General features: G+C 34.4%; 1 protein-coding gene and 1 pseudogene across 4 annotated transcripts; both read right to left on the bottom strand.

Annotated features, from left to right (window-relative positions):
• Positions 1-4,203: 4,203 nt before the first annotated feature.
• On the bottom strand, positions 4,204-5,278 carry LOC145108504 (cyclic dof factor 1-like; annotated as a pseudogene).
• Positions 5,279-7,070: 1,792 nt separating this feature from the next.
• LOC145108503 (ABSCISIC ACID-INSENSITIVE 5-like protein 5) lies at positions 7,071-12,512 on the bottom strand. Of its 4 annotated transcripts, none has more exons than XR_013708313.1 (6): positions 12,373-12,512; positions 10,831-11,956; positions 10,536-10,614; positions 8,590-8,661; positions 8,471-8,500; positions 7,071-7,389 (listed from the first exon to the last, which is right to left on the bottom strand). XR_013708313.1 is itself a non-coding variant. In XM_079045538.1 (5 exons), exons 2-5 carry the CDS (start codon positions 11,881-11,883, stop codon positions 7,312-7,314), a joined length of 1,233 nt encoding a protein of 410 aa, XP_078901664.1. In that variant the 5' UTR covers positions 11,884-11,956; positions 12,373-12,512; the 3' UTR covers positions 7,071-7,311. The 4 variants fall into 4 exon arrangements, 2 of the variants coding, with proteins under 2 accessions (XP_078901664.1, XP_078901665.1); XR_013708312.1 differs by having other exon boundaries at positions 7,071-7,386; XM_079045538.1 differs by lacking the exon at positions 10,536-10,614.
• Between the last annotated feature and the right edge of the window lie 1,799 nt (positions 12,513-14,311).

Raw genomic sequence — 14,311 nt, 5'->3', positions numbered from 1 at the left:
CTCATTTTCAAGCCTTTTTTGGTGGTTTTAAAGGAAGTAGGAGAAGATTGGGTGCAAGAAGCAATCAAACAACACTCTCCAATCTCTGGAATCATTTTGCTAAATCATTTGTAAGGATATTTAACCTAGCTTTTCATCCTTTCTCTATGGATCTAGAGTTATCTTGCATGATTGAACTCTTTGATGGAATTATAGAACAAATATGAAATGGCCTATTGACTTGTGTTCCATTAATCCAATATTCCAATTTATCTTTTTTTTAATACATATGTTATTTTTTATTTTGTAAGAGATGTTTATATTCCCAAAAGACAAAACTGCATTTTTGGTCCCTGTGGTTATCCAAAAAGTATGGATAAGGTCCAAAATGTTTTCAACTTGCAACATTAGTCCAAAAGCTGAAACTTTTTGTGGTTTTGGTCCCTGAAAATTTTAAAATTACTTAGAAAGACTATTTTAACCTTCCATTTTGTTTATTCCATTTTTTTATGTATTTCAGTAATTCAGTAATTGAAAAAATAAGCAAAAAGAAAATATTATCAGCACCCCTCCCACCCCCACCTCTTACGCCGATAACCCTACCCCTCTCTTACTGATTTAATTCATAATCATACCCTGATACACACACATAAACTATGAACACAATGAAGTTCTGGGAAAAAATTATGCAGATTCAACACATATGAGCACACATAATGAAGTTTTGGAAAAATTGATGCAGATTAAACACAGATATGTGCACACACACACCTCTCTCTCTTGTGTCTCTCGTTCTCTCTTCCTGATTCAACAAAGACACACACACACACACGCATACATACATACTGATAAACCAGATTGAGAACATTGATAAGCCAGCACCTCCCTCTAATACTCTCTTTCTTGAGTCTCTCATTCCAGCAAAGGATTTTCACCGTCGGAGCTAGGTTTTCATTCGGTAAACCTCCAAGAGCGAAGCGATCATCAATGTATGTGTAGTTGTTCAGATCCGAGATTTTAGGGTTTTTAGATACTCAGGTGGTGTCAATTTCTGTGTTCATCGGTGTATGTATGTGATGAAGCTCTCATTTTCAAACACTTGTTCAACACCATTATTTCCATATCTCAATTTCTTGAAGGCCCAATCTTCAGATTCTGATTCAATTTCTTGAAGGTCCAACATGCAAATTCTGACTCTTTACAGTGACTCAAGTTCACCACCGGAAGGTGTTGCAGATATGTGTTTTAACTCGTGGTTGTTCTTGTGTGTGCTGAACCCAATAAAGAAAGGGAGGGGTGGGGTTTACGAATTGGGAGGGTGGGTTAAGATGCTTTAGAAGATTGACCCCATTTTTCATGAGAATCAGTTTTTAGGGGAATTCCATTTAAGATCAAAAATTTCTCCAGTTCTAGGGAATAATTTCAATGACAGTGCTGGCTTAAGGTTTTTTAAGGTAGCTCTAAAATTATGTTACCAGGTGTTTTTGTCATTGGAGGGATGAATAAGACGATGAGAGAAAGAGGGTTTTGCAAGTGGAGAGAGAAAAAGAGAGAGAGAGAGAGAGAGAGAGAGGTTACCGGTGGAGAGGGATGGATGGGGTAGGATTTTATTTTTTTATTTATTTTTTTTAAACATTTAAATACTAAAATTAATAAAGAAAATAGAAAAAACAAATCAAAAGGGTAAAATAGTCATTTCAAATTGTTCAGGGACCAAATCCACAAAAATTTTGTGATTTTGGACCAGTGATGCAAGTTGGAAACTTTTTGGACTCCATCCATAATTTTTTGCTAACCACAGGGACCAAATTTGCAGTTTAGTCTTCCCAAAACAAATAAAAACTTTAATCTTCGTTATGATAAAGAAGGTTAAGTAAGACTGCACTCAATCATGGATGTGGAATCTAAGGTTAGTAGTAAATTTGGTCTAAATAGTGCTTTATTTGACATCTTTTTTTGTTACATTTCAAGATGAAGCAAAAAAGAAACATTACTCCATGGTGGTGTACTTTAGCCATTCTTATTTCACATTTGGATACTAATAACCTATAATCCAATGAAATAGGTTTTGAAAAATAAACAACCATCTGAAAGTAAGAGCTTCATGAGGTCGTTGGTTCATGGATTCTAACAGTATTTGTTAGGTTGGTAATTAAAAGATTTCATTCCATGTTAAACATCGAATAGGAAGTCAAGATTTCATTCCATGTTAGTGATTGTTATTCTAAAATATTACTCATTTCCTTATTAATTACAAATTTTTATCGTTGATGCAAGTGTCTACAAACTACATATTGACCATTTACCTAAACAAGCTACCCTTGTAGACCAAAACCAATGTCTCTAACAATTCCAATACATATATGATTTTTCCCAATTGAACCATTATACGTAATTTTATATGTAAGAAATGACAACGTACTTTCATTGATTTTTTATTATAGCATCCCATTTTTACTTTTTTGACTATAACATTGTATTTTAAAAAATCTACCCAAATATAGCAATAGAGAATATATATATATATATATATATATATATATATATATATATATATATATATACTTGGGTAAAATTTCAAACTACTATATCTGAGAAATAAATTTTTTGAAGGTGCACTGCCATAATAGAAAGAAATAGAAGTATGATGATGTAATACACAAAACAATGAAAGTATGTTGTTATTTCACAAGAACATAATAGATCAAATTTCACAAACTATATCTGAGAAATAAATTTCAAACTACTATATCTGAGAAATAGAGTTTGTTGTTATAATACACAAACCATAATAGATCAAATTTCACAAGAATGTTTATTGTTTTAAGATGATATTCTAACAAAATTTCACAATATTGTTTTGACATGGTATTCTAAGCAAAAACGTTTATTGTTTTGACATGATGTTCTAAACAAATTTCATAATATTGCAGGTTTCTACGTCTATATCACCCGTTAGCTGCTAAAAAGATCAATAATACTAAATCAATTCTCGTAGAAACCAATACATTAAAATTCCAACTATATTTACAACGAAGTGTTTGCAAATTTATGTTTACCTAATATGATTTTGTTATTATCCATGTTATTTTAGTTTGTCAACTGTTTTTGTTTTCATTTTTTCATCATTATTTACATTTTATCCCATTTATTGCCCTATACCCATTTGTTGCCCATATACCAATAGCAAAATAATCTGGTATCTTATAACATCTTTTATTATTATTTATAATAAGACTTTATTGTTAATTTTTATTTGTAATTTGTTATATTTTTTCATATATGTTTATTTCAACAACTTAATGTTTGCCATATACCAATTTTAAGTTACTTCATTTATTATGGTTGTTTTATTTTTATAATCAATTTAGCATTTCATTATTCAATATCATTATTTTTTTCGTTAATTCACAAATAAAAACTGTCTAATATATCTTGAAAAATAATTTCACATATTTATTTGAATCAACGATTATAATTTTATATAAGCAAAACAAAATCTCTTAACTAATAATTTCTTGAAAATAATTGTTTAATAATTATGAGTTTTTGTTATAAAAATTTAATTATTTTTGTAACTGTGGTTTCTACGAGCTATAACCTAATTATATAATACCCACAGGTCGTAACACACCACACTGGCAATTTGAAATTATTAGGCTTTCCATTTTCATATACTTTATTCCATAATTCACAAACCCTAAATTTTATTTCCCAATAATACTTATTAAACATGAAAAAAGATTTCTTTTAATAAATTCCAAAACTTAGGATGTTACGCATACAAAAGAATATCCAAGAATTTATACTTCTATACATGAAGTTGCAAACTTCATTCTGTTTAACCTTGTAATTTTCTTGTTTCAGATAAATAAACAATTGTCATCGTCCCGTTGACACTTGAAAGTTTATCCTATTTTTATTTTTGAAAAAACATCATAAATGGTCCTTGTGGTTTCTCCATATCTGAATTTTAGTCCCCATGGTTTAAAAACATCATAGATGGTCCATGTGCTTTCAAAACTTTTGACGATTGGTCATTATTGCTAACACTGTTAAGTTTGGTTCGTTAACTGAAGGGCATTTTCATCATTTCACTACCATAGGAGACCATTTATGATGTTTTCACTTATTTAAATAAATAAAGAAATAAATAATATGCAAAGGGGTCTCTCTCTCTCTCTCTCTCTCTCTCTCTCTCTCTCTCAAAGAGTACAATCACCATTAGGCTCTTTCCTGAAAGTAAAGCGATCTTGAAAACGCAGCAGGATTTGCTTGTAATAATAATGAAGGTTCTGTCGGTTGTTTCTTCTTTTCATCTCCTTTTGCTTGAAACCCCTTGAAAATATCTCGTATGATACAGTTTTCGTTCTTGATTCTGAGTGTCGCCCATATAGAACTCTGCGCAGCTTCATCTGGATCATCAATTCTAAGCGTTTTGGGGATCAAAATTGAATTCTTCTGTTTCTTTGGCTCCTTAATTGGGTTAATTGATACCCGATCTGATGAATGTTTTCCTAGGATTGAATAGTTTGGAGCAGAGGTCACTGGAGGTAACCAAGAAACGGAATTCCAGTACGGTGGAGGGTAGAATGGAATCGGAGGGTATCCTGTCGGAATCTGCATTAGAACCCATGGATTATACGACCATGGAGTCCCAGGAATCCAATGAACTTGAGAATGGAATCTGTTAATCTCGTGTGGTTTCTCAACTACGGAATTGGAAGAAACAACGGTGGTTGTTCCACTTGAACAATCGTCTCCGCTTTCTTTCCCTCGACATAACGGCGAATTTGGAGTAAAGGAAAGAACTTTTGGTTGACGAGAAGTATTGTAAACCCAGTCAGAATTATCAGCAGCGAATTCAATCTGAGGTCCCACATCAAAAGCTTCGTGGGAGATAATGAAATGACAATCCGATGAAGCGTTCTTTTCTTCCGGCGACCTGCTCCGATCGACATATTCCTCATCGTGCCTCCGGCAGTCTAGTACCTTTGATAACTCTTGCAAAAATGGTGTGGATGGTTGAAGTTCGAGTTGTTGTAATAACAAACTCGTGTTCATGCTTTCGCATCGAGGACAAGGGAGAATCTTGTCAGGTTTCTTTAGACCTCCGGTGGTTTGGTGTTTCTCTGGCGAATTGTCTTCATCAATAGATGGAGTTTTCGGGCTGTCGTCCGTCTGAAAACCATTATCACCACCATCAGCGACGGCGAAGGGGGGGGGGAGAATCGGAAATCTTGGGGGTTTCCAACAACCCGATCTTCTTGCCAAACAATATGATACCAGGATCCGTCATGAGGGTGGTGGTTGTCGGCGGTGGAGAAAAGTAGATGTTTAGTGTAAAAATCTAAGTAGGGAAGTGGCAGAAGTCTTGGGGGAGGGAGAGAGAGAGAGAGAGAGAGAGAGAGAGACCCATTTGCATATTATTTATTTAAATAAGTGAAAACATCATAAATGGTCCCTGTGGTAGTGAAATGATGAAAATGCCCTTCAGTTAACGAACCAAGCTTAATGGAGTTAGCAATAATGACCAATCGTCAAAAGTTTTGAAAGCACAGGGACCATCTATGATGTTTTTAAACCACGGGGACTAAACTTCAGATCTGGTGAAACCACAGGGACCATTTATGATGTTTTTTCTTTATTTTTATTAGTGACGAATTTGCAAAAATGGTCGCTGTGGTATGATTTTTTTTGGGGTTTTACTGTTTTAGTCCAAACCACGACTTTTTTGGATCGGTGGTCCTTTTGAGGTAGTTTCGTTGCGTTTTTGGTCCCTCGGTAAACTGAAATGACTGTAATGCCCTTCTGATATATTTTTTTTATATTTTTTCTATTTAATTTAAAGGAAAAAGAAAATAATTGATTAATTTGGCCCAAATCTCTCTCTCTCTCTCTCTCTCTCTCTCTCTCTCTCTCACGGGTGAAACCCATGTCACCACCTCATCAGTCATCTTTGTGACCCCTCTCACTCATTCGTACTCCACCGACGAAGACAATGACACCGGCGAGCTGCCGGCTGTAACAACCCACCACCGTTTGCGACCTCTGCTGTCGTTCACCACCCTCCACAACCTCCTTCTCGTCACATGCAACTCGCCACTACCCTCCTCTCGATGACACTACAACAACGAATGTATACGGAAGAAGAAAACCGGGCAGCGTAGCTGCTACCCATCGCCGACGTAAGCCACCACCACCCATCTTTGTTGTTGCTTTCAGAACTACTCCTCTCCGACCATCTGTTGCCTTCTACCGCCTCTCTCCCCCTCTCATTTATTGCCGGCAAACGAAGAGAACGAAGGCAACAAGCTGTCGTCGCCACTGTTGTTGGAGATAGCCACCACCGCTGTGCTGCCACCACTTGCCACCCCCATCGCTGCTGTTGAGGAGTCAACCACCACCGTCATTCTACGTTGCTGCTGCCGCCGACCATCTCCGTCGAACCACCACCTTACTTTATTGTTCTGTCACATACCACCAAGAAAACACCGCCACTCCACCCATTTCCTCCCTATCTTGCACCACCACAGCCCCTCCATCACCAGTGTCACCCCGCACTCTCTCCACTCGTAGTTCACAGTCGGAGGAGAGGAAGGAAGCGGTGGAGCTGCCGCCAATCGTTGTTGTCGCCGTGAGTGCAATCACCACCGGCTGCCACTGCTATATCGCCACCTCCCACTGTTGTTGTGGAAGTTCCGACTATCGCCGCCCTCCTGCTGCAGTAAGAACAACCATCTCCACATTCGTTTCAATTTTGGTCTACTCCGTTCGTACCATTCGAGATCGATGAAGACCAACGAAGTGGGTCTCATATTTCCCTTTTATATTTACTAATAATAATAATTTTATATTTAATAATAATAATAATTTTAAAAAGTGAAAGAAAAATGAAAACTAAATTCATTAAGGGTATAATAGTCATTGTAGTTTGGACAGGGACCAAAACTGCATGTAAACTACTTCAAAATGACCACCAATCCGAAAGTTATTGGACTAAAACCCCAAAAAAATGCATACACATGCACTATTTTTACAATTTTGTCTTTATTAATTTCATAACTAATGACATTAAAAAAACAAAAAGCAAAAAACAAAATAGCCACACTCTTTTACATAACTAATCATCATCCTAACAAAATAAACAAATGGATTACACACAGTGTAATCAATCTTTTCACTACTACCTAATATATTAATATATTATCTGTTATAACTTTAACTACTCTACTTCATGTAGTATAAGGAACTGACTTTTTTACCTAACGAAAACATATATTTATTATTTACATGCACCAATTGATGATTGGGTACATAAATAAACACTATTTACCATGGCCCAGAAAGTGTTTTTTTTAGACGATGTCGTTTTGTCCCTGGTTGCATGTTCATCATCTCCATAACCTGCTATTAACAACACCAATTTAATGTTATATTAGGTGACCGCTGTCTTTTGAGAAAAAAAAATTAGCCTAATTTTATTAATTTGTTCTAAGATTTAACCAAAATTAAGTAAAAGACCTATATAGCCACAATTTAAACCCTCATTTTTCATATTCTATTGTTACAAGTTACCAAAAACGTTATGAAGAAATAAAGGAGAAGGAGAAAAAGACAACACATTATAGATATATTATTAAAATATATACTTTTATTTTAAGCTCTTTGTTTTTTAAAACCTCCCGTTTTTTGAGAATGTCTAACTGTGTTCTCTTAAGTTATGTAACACATGCTTTCCTAACATTACAAAACATTTAATATAGATTTTTTTTTTCAAATGAATTTGAAATAATAACAAATTTTTCATTAAATAATTTGAAATTTATACATTTTTGTTTGATCTTGTTATATGCATGGTCAATCTAGGGAAAACAACGATGGTACTATATATTTTAAACAATTTTAAACAATTTTAACAAATTTAATAGTATTATTACCTGGGCTAAATGCAATAAATAGCATCATACTTTTATTTACTTGTAATAAAATCATATTTTCCCATTCATTGTACTTTTAACTTTCTTTTATCTATATTGTCCTTTGAAAAATCCACTTATTTATAATATTATGGGTGATAATCCGTACGCAATAATTTTTAGTCATACATAACAAATTGTGCTTTACACAGTTATACAGTACAACTATCTAAAGCATAAATTGTTATGTATGACTAAAAATTATTGTGTACAAATGACTACTCTTATATTATATTGTAATTCTTTTCTTATTAGATCATTATATTTTGAAAAAGTCACCCAATTACAACAATAAAACTGTAAAATATTTGGATAACATTGCTATAAGTGAGTAGACTTTTTGATAATATAACATTGTATTAAAAAAATAAATAAATATAGAATGCAACAATAATCAAATCAATAAAAAGTATGTTCATATTTGTTGCATTTATCTTTGCTAAATATAATAAAGACTAAATAGAAAAAGAAAACTAGCATGCCATTGTTTTGTAAAACTTTTTCTTGCATACCTGATTTTTCTGCATTTCTAGTAGCTCAGCCTGCAAGATTTGAGTTATGTGAATTCAAAGTCGTAATTTATAAAAAATAATAAAAAAATAATGACTCGTATAATCTGATATGCTTTAACCTGTTTCCGTTTCAGTTCTTGGTTCTTCTGTTTCAATTCCGATACTTCTGCTTCAAGTTCCATTGTATATGCCTACAATTGCAAATAAATAAATCAATAAATAAATAATCTATATATGAAAAAAATTATTCTTCCAACAACTCCACCATTACCATTACTAGGGGTGTTCGTTTAGATGAATCGGTTTGATCTGATCCAATCAAGTGAATCCAAATTGATTTCGGTTTTCAAAACATGGATCCAAATAGTCCAAATTAAATTCAAATCCAATCTGATCCGATCCAATTACAATTCGGTTGGATCGATTTTTATAATTCGGTTTTCAAAAACCGAAACATTTTAAAACGACATATAATTATAATATGAGAAATCTCCAGAAAAGTTCTAAAATTTTACCCTAATTTACGAAAAAGTCCCAAACTAAAATTTGTTTACGAAAAACCATGAATTACCGGTAAAAATGGCGATTTGACTCCTTTTTTCTGGTTTACCGATTTATTACTTAAATGTTTCACTAAAGTCCATTATTTTACCCTAATTTGTGAATAAGTCCCAAAATAAAATTTACTGATGATTTGGCCATTTTCTTCATGTAATATACATTTTATCGGTTTCATTGCTGACTTAAACACACTCAGTCATTAAATTAGCTGATAAGATGAATACGATGGGTTATATAATGCCACATTTACTATAAAATTTGATACACATTTCATCGGCTCATTGATGATTATGTATCTACGTCAGCAATGAAACCAATAAAATGTATGTTTCCAAGAAAAAAGGGCAGAAAATGAGTTGATGTCTGATGAGATTGATATATTGGGTTACATAAGATTAGATAGACAATTTGATATTTCTTATAAACGTAAAAAATAACGCAGTTGTTGTTAGTTTATGTAATTATTGTAGTCTTCGTTGGATGCATTTTATGTTCCAAAAAGATATACAATTCATCAGGATATCAAGTTTTATGCTAAACATAGCATTATATAACTCAACATATCCATCTCATCATCTCATTTAATGACTAGGCGTCCGGGTCAGTAATGAAACCGGTAAAATGTATATTATATAGAGAAAATGGTCAAATCATCAGTAAATTTTATTTTGGGACTTATTCGCAAATTAGGGTAAAATAATGAGACTTTAGTGAAACAGGTAAGTAATAAAACCGGTAAACCGAAAAAAGGTGGTCAAATCGCCATTTTTACCGGTAATTCATGCTTTTTCGTAAACAAAATTTAGTTTGAGATTTTTTCGTAAATTAGGGTAAAATTTTAGGATTTTTCTAGAGATTTCCCTTATAATATTACTTAACTTTATACAATAAGAGAAAACAAATTATTTAGTTGTGATTTGAAATTTATAAACTACTAAGAAGATATATTATAGTTAAATATTTTATAGATAGAAAACTTTTGAGAGAAAATACATATTAATGTTTTTTTTATTGGATGAAACGTTTTGAACATGTTTGAAAAAATAAATTACAAAATTAATAAATAACTATAAATATATATTATAAATAAATAAATAATAAATGTTTATTCGGTTTTTTTAAACTATTCGGTTCTTATTTTATAAACCAAAACCAATCCGAAATCCAAAATAATAATTCGGTTTTGTTGAAAACCAATCTAAAGATCCGAATATCCGAACTAAATAGTCCAATCCAAATTGTCAAATTGGACAATTCGGTTTTATCCAAATAAACCATTACTTTCTATCTTCAATATATTAAATGAGGTACACAATTTTTTCGTTGGTTCCAGCCTTTTTACAAATTTGTCGTAATTACTTTTTTCTCTTAAATGTTTTTAAACATTGATTATCTAAGACGACCTTTAATGAAAACGAAGTAACACGTGGCTTGTTCTAATTCAAGATTATAGACTCCCTAATCTATTATGTTCCTTAAAACTTAAAATATGCCTTTTTGTTACCTGATGCGAAGTGACATCCTTGTGTGAAACATCTCAATCGTTCATCACGAGGCATATCTCTATCTATCAAATTACAACTCTGCCGCATAAAATAACCAATCTTTCATGCATCAAATCCATGGATTTACAAGAATTTAATGACCTCGGATTCGTATCCTAAATCTCTCCATCTTTTTGTCCTTTTTATGTTTTTATAAGCTTTAAACCATAATAATTTTTTAAAAAACTACAAAAATATACTAAATCTATTAATGAAGAAATATTAAAATTAAAAATTAAAAATTAAAATATTCACCTGCTTACGAGCCCGAGATCTGGCAGCCGATTCTCGGTTCTTGATCATCCGCCGCTGTCTCCGTTCAACGACTTTCTCAACCGCACCGCTTTTCCTTCCCCGGAAAACTCCATTAAAAACATAAGGAACAGGTGATACAGACGACGTATCACCATTACTCTTTGCTAACCCCTCCGATGAAAGCGCCGGAGACCCGGTGGCAACTGTGACCCCACCACCACCACCACCACCGCCACCACCCATCCCTGCCATCCCGCCTTGAAGAGTGGCGGCCGAAACTAAAGTGTTATTATTGTTCATCATCGGATCGGAAAGACCTACACCCACGACTCCATTCCTGATTACAGGACTACCCAAATGATTGTTTCTTGGAATAGCGACGGGAGGAGCTCCGTAAGGTAAAATAGATCGAACCCCATTGCCGTTCATTTGTTGATTTCCAGACTGAAATGAAATTTGATTACTACGAGGATCATCAATGGCGGAATTCTGACCTACACCTACCGCCTGTTGGAATCCGATAGCACCAAACCCGTTGTTATTTTGAGAATTTGTTAAATCGGAGAACAACACGTTATCATTTGGTTTACCGGATAATTGAATTTCTTCCCGAACAACGCCGGCTTTAACCAGAAACTCCTCGAGAGTCATCTCTCCGAGAGTCTGTTGCCTTTGGGGTAAATTCGGGTGTCCGAATCCGTTGTTTGATAAATCTTTCCAAACTTCATCGACTGTTTTTTGGCTTAATGTTCTTGGGAGTGTTAACGATCCTTGTCTCTGTAAATTTGCTCCACCAGCTCCGCCGCGATCTTGAACGGTGGCGCCGGAGTTAGATCCCGTTGTTTGCATTTCTTCAGCGTTCCAGATGTTTTTTAGTAATTCATCCATGTTCATTGACCCAAAATCTTTTCCGATGCTTCCCATGGTGTTTTGTAGCTCATCAAAGGTCAACGAATAGATGGAACCTTGCCTCGCCAACGGGAAGTTCCCCGGTGGCCGGCCGCTCCCATTTCTGCTATCCGTTGGCTGATTTGCGAAGTTTTTGAAGTTCATAATTCTCCCCTGAATGCTCTAAACTTGATATGATTATACAATCAAATCCCAAATCAAATCCCAACTCAATTTCCTAATATAAAACAGAAATTGATTTAGATCAAGCTGGATTACGAAATAACCAGATAGCAATGACATGTAGCAAATTTAGAGAAAATCCTTTTCAGTTTTCAGTAACAAATTTGTTTAAGTTCGCCATTGTCGACACACGTTGAAACTTGAAATGAGCAAAATCTCAGCCAAAATTTGAAATTATGTAAGCCCTATTCATGAATTACCATTGCAACCTCAAATCATCAAAAACAGAGCACACAACTTAGAACAACAATCATGTTCCATTTCTTTTTGAAAAAGACAAAACTAACAAGACCCAGAACGTAAATTCATCAAACATGGACTAAATCACAACCAAATAAGGAAATTAACATAATCATCATGTCTTTTCAAATAAGCAAAACCAAAAATAGGAAAGACAAACAAGATACTCACCTGACTGTTGTATGTATAGAAAACCTTTCGAAAATGTGTGTATCTATTTACTCAGAGATGAATCTGGACCAGTATCTGAAAGGGTAGATGAAGGGTCAGGGTCTAATACAAAAGTTTGTGGTAAAATTGATTAAATTAATTGGGCATGGAGTAGCTTACTGTATACTTGTAGGCGATAACGTGGCCCACGTCCTTAAATTTTTTATTTTATGAGGGTGCGGTATGACATTTTCCAAAAGTCTGAGGATTGATTGGGGGATGAATTTTAATTGAGTAATTTGTTATTGTTGGGTGATAATGTGTAGGACCATATAATGCAGGAGACGTGGACGGCCGGTGAGGATAAGAACCTACTAGAGGTCATCAAGTGGGATGATCATGGCTGTCCACGTGTACGTGTATGAATTGATGGTTTATGATCTACAGATTTGTCTTGTAGTGAAATGAACGTATTTTGATAGTGTATTGTTAGTATTAGGTATAACGTATATGTGATCAATATATATATATATATATATATATATATATATATATATATATTCAGGTGTTTTAAGTAAGTATTGTGTTATTGTATGCATGATTGTGGACCAATCAAAAAATAATAGAAAAAACAATAATTAAATAAATCAATAAGGGTAACTAGGTAATTTCAGAAATAACTTCCACATATACTCCCTATAATTTTGTTAGTTACGTTGATTTTAACCTAATTCCCCCCTTTTATAAACGGTCTACTGATCTGATCAATCTTCATCACCAATCGGCTGGGAAAGAAAGCCATCGGCTAGGAAAATAAGAACAACACAGAAAGTTGAATAAAAACGGCTCTATGGCTGGCTGATTCATCGGGCAAGAAAGAGGGGAACGGAAGCAGAGAATGAAGGTAGCCAAAAGCTTGCAGGTGCGCTTCGTCTTTCGATTTGCGAGGAGGGAGGAGTCGTAAGGAGGTGAGCACCTCCGGTGTTCGAATGGTCCGAAGAACAGGTAGCCAAGCACATATTCGCTACGAACCACAGTCATCGAACGTTCGTGGGTGAAGAACGAGTGTGAGCCCAAGATCCAATATTGAATCCAAGTTGTTCGCAGGTAGTGAATCCATTCACAAATTTGACTTTTTGATTTTGACCGTCGTTCATCCCAGATGAGATCGATTCCATTCGCAGGTGGTCAAGCCCCAACCATTCGCATGTGACACAGTTCGTACCAAAGGATTCACAAATTCAATTTTGACTTTTTCCCTTGACTGCCAAGAACATCTGCTCAAATCATGTCGATTAAGATCAAATTCCGATTTCAATCGTTCCCAACATCACTCTTCCAAACCCAGTGAGATCAAACATTACAGTTTTGTCCAATAAAACCACAACCCAATTATGTTCATCCGATCTTTATCTATTCATCACTGGTAGTCGAAATTTCCAAACACCCAATCGCTTTAAAGAATTTGTCAAAGCACATACGATCAAGGATTCATAAAAATTGGTTCCCAAACAAAACCGATTGAAACAAGTAGGTTATTTAACCACAGAATCGTACAAGAAACACCAAGATCGATCAAAGATTGAAATCGGAATTTGTGATAAGTTATTAATTTTTATCAGGTTATGGGTTTGATTGTTTGACAGGAAAGAAGGAAGTAGGAACAACAAGAGGGAACAGCTGGTGTTTGGGTGGTCTGAGGCTAGCAGTGAAGAAAGGAGTGCACTTTAGTTCAATTCAGAAAGGGTAAAGGGAACACCATTTCAGTTGTACAAAATTAGATATTTTGGGGTTGCTTTTGACACAAAATCGATGGGTGTTTGTAGAGTTGATTGGGTTTGTTGTTTTCACAGGAATGGGAGAAGAAAGAAAACGAATGGGAAACTGCCCTCTTTTTTTTTTTGTTGGTTTGTTGGGTACATAAGGGAAATAACAAGATTGTTCTTGTATTTCGTGACTG

The sequence above is a fragment of the Lactuca virosa genome, chromosome 4 (assembly GCF_052849685.1).
Source record: "Lactuca virosa cultivar CGN04683 chromosome 4, Lactuca_virosa_CGN04683_v6, whole genome shotgun sequence".
Taxonomy (NCBI): Eukaryota; Viridiplantae; Streptophyta; class Magnoliopsida; order Asterales; family Asteraceae; genus Lactuca; species Lactuca virosa.
The sequence above is the reverse complement of the archived record's forward strand: the minus strand, read 5'-3'. Positions and strand labels throughout refer to the sequence as shown.

Excerpts from the sequence above, each read along its gene's own strand:
- LOC145108503 (XM_079045538.1), bottom strand. The coding sequence starts at position 11,883 with ATGAACTTCAAAAACTTCGCAAATCAGCCAACGGATAGCAGAAATGGG. Across the intron at positions 8,662-10,830 it reads GATCTCGGGCTCGTAAGCAG|GCATATACAATGGAACTTGA; the intron begins GTGAATATTTTA and ends TTGCAATTGTAG. Across the intron at positions 7,390-8,470 it reads TAGAAATGCAGAAAAATCAG|CAGGTTATGGAGATGATGAA; the intron begins GTATGCAAGAAA and ends TGTTGTTAATAG.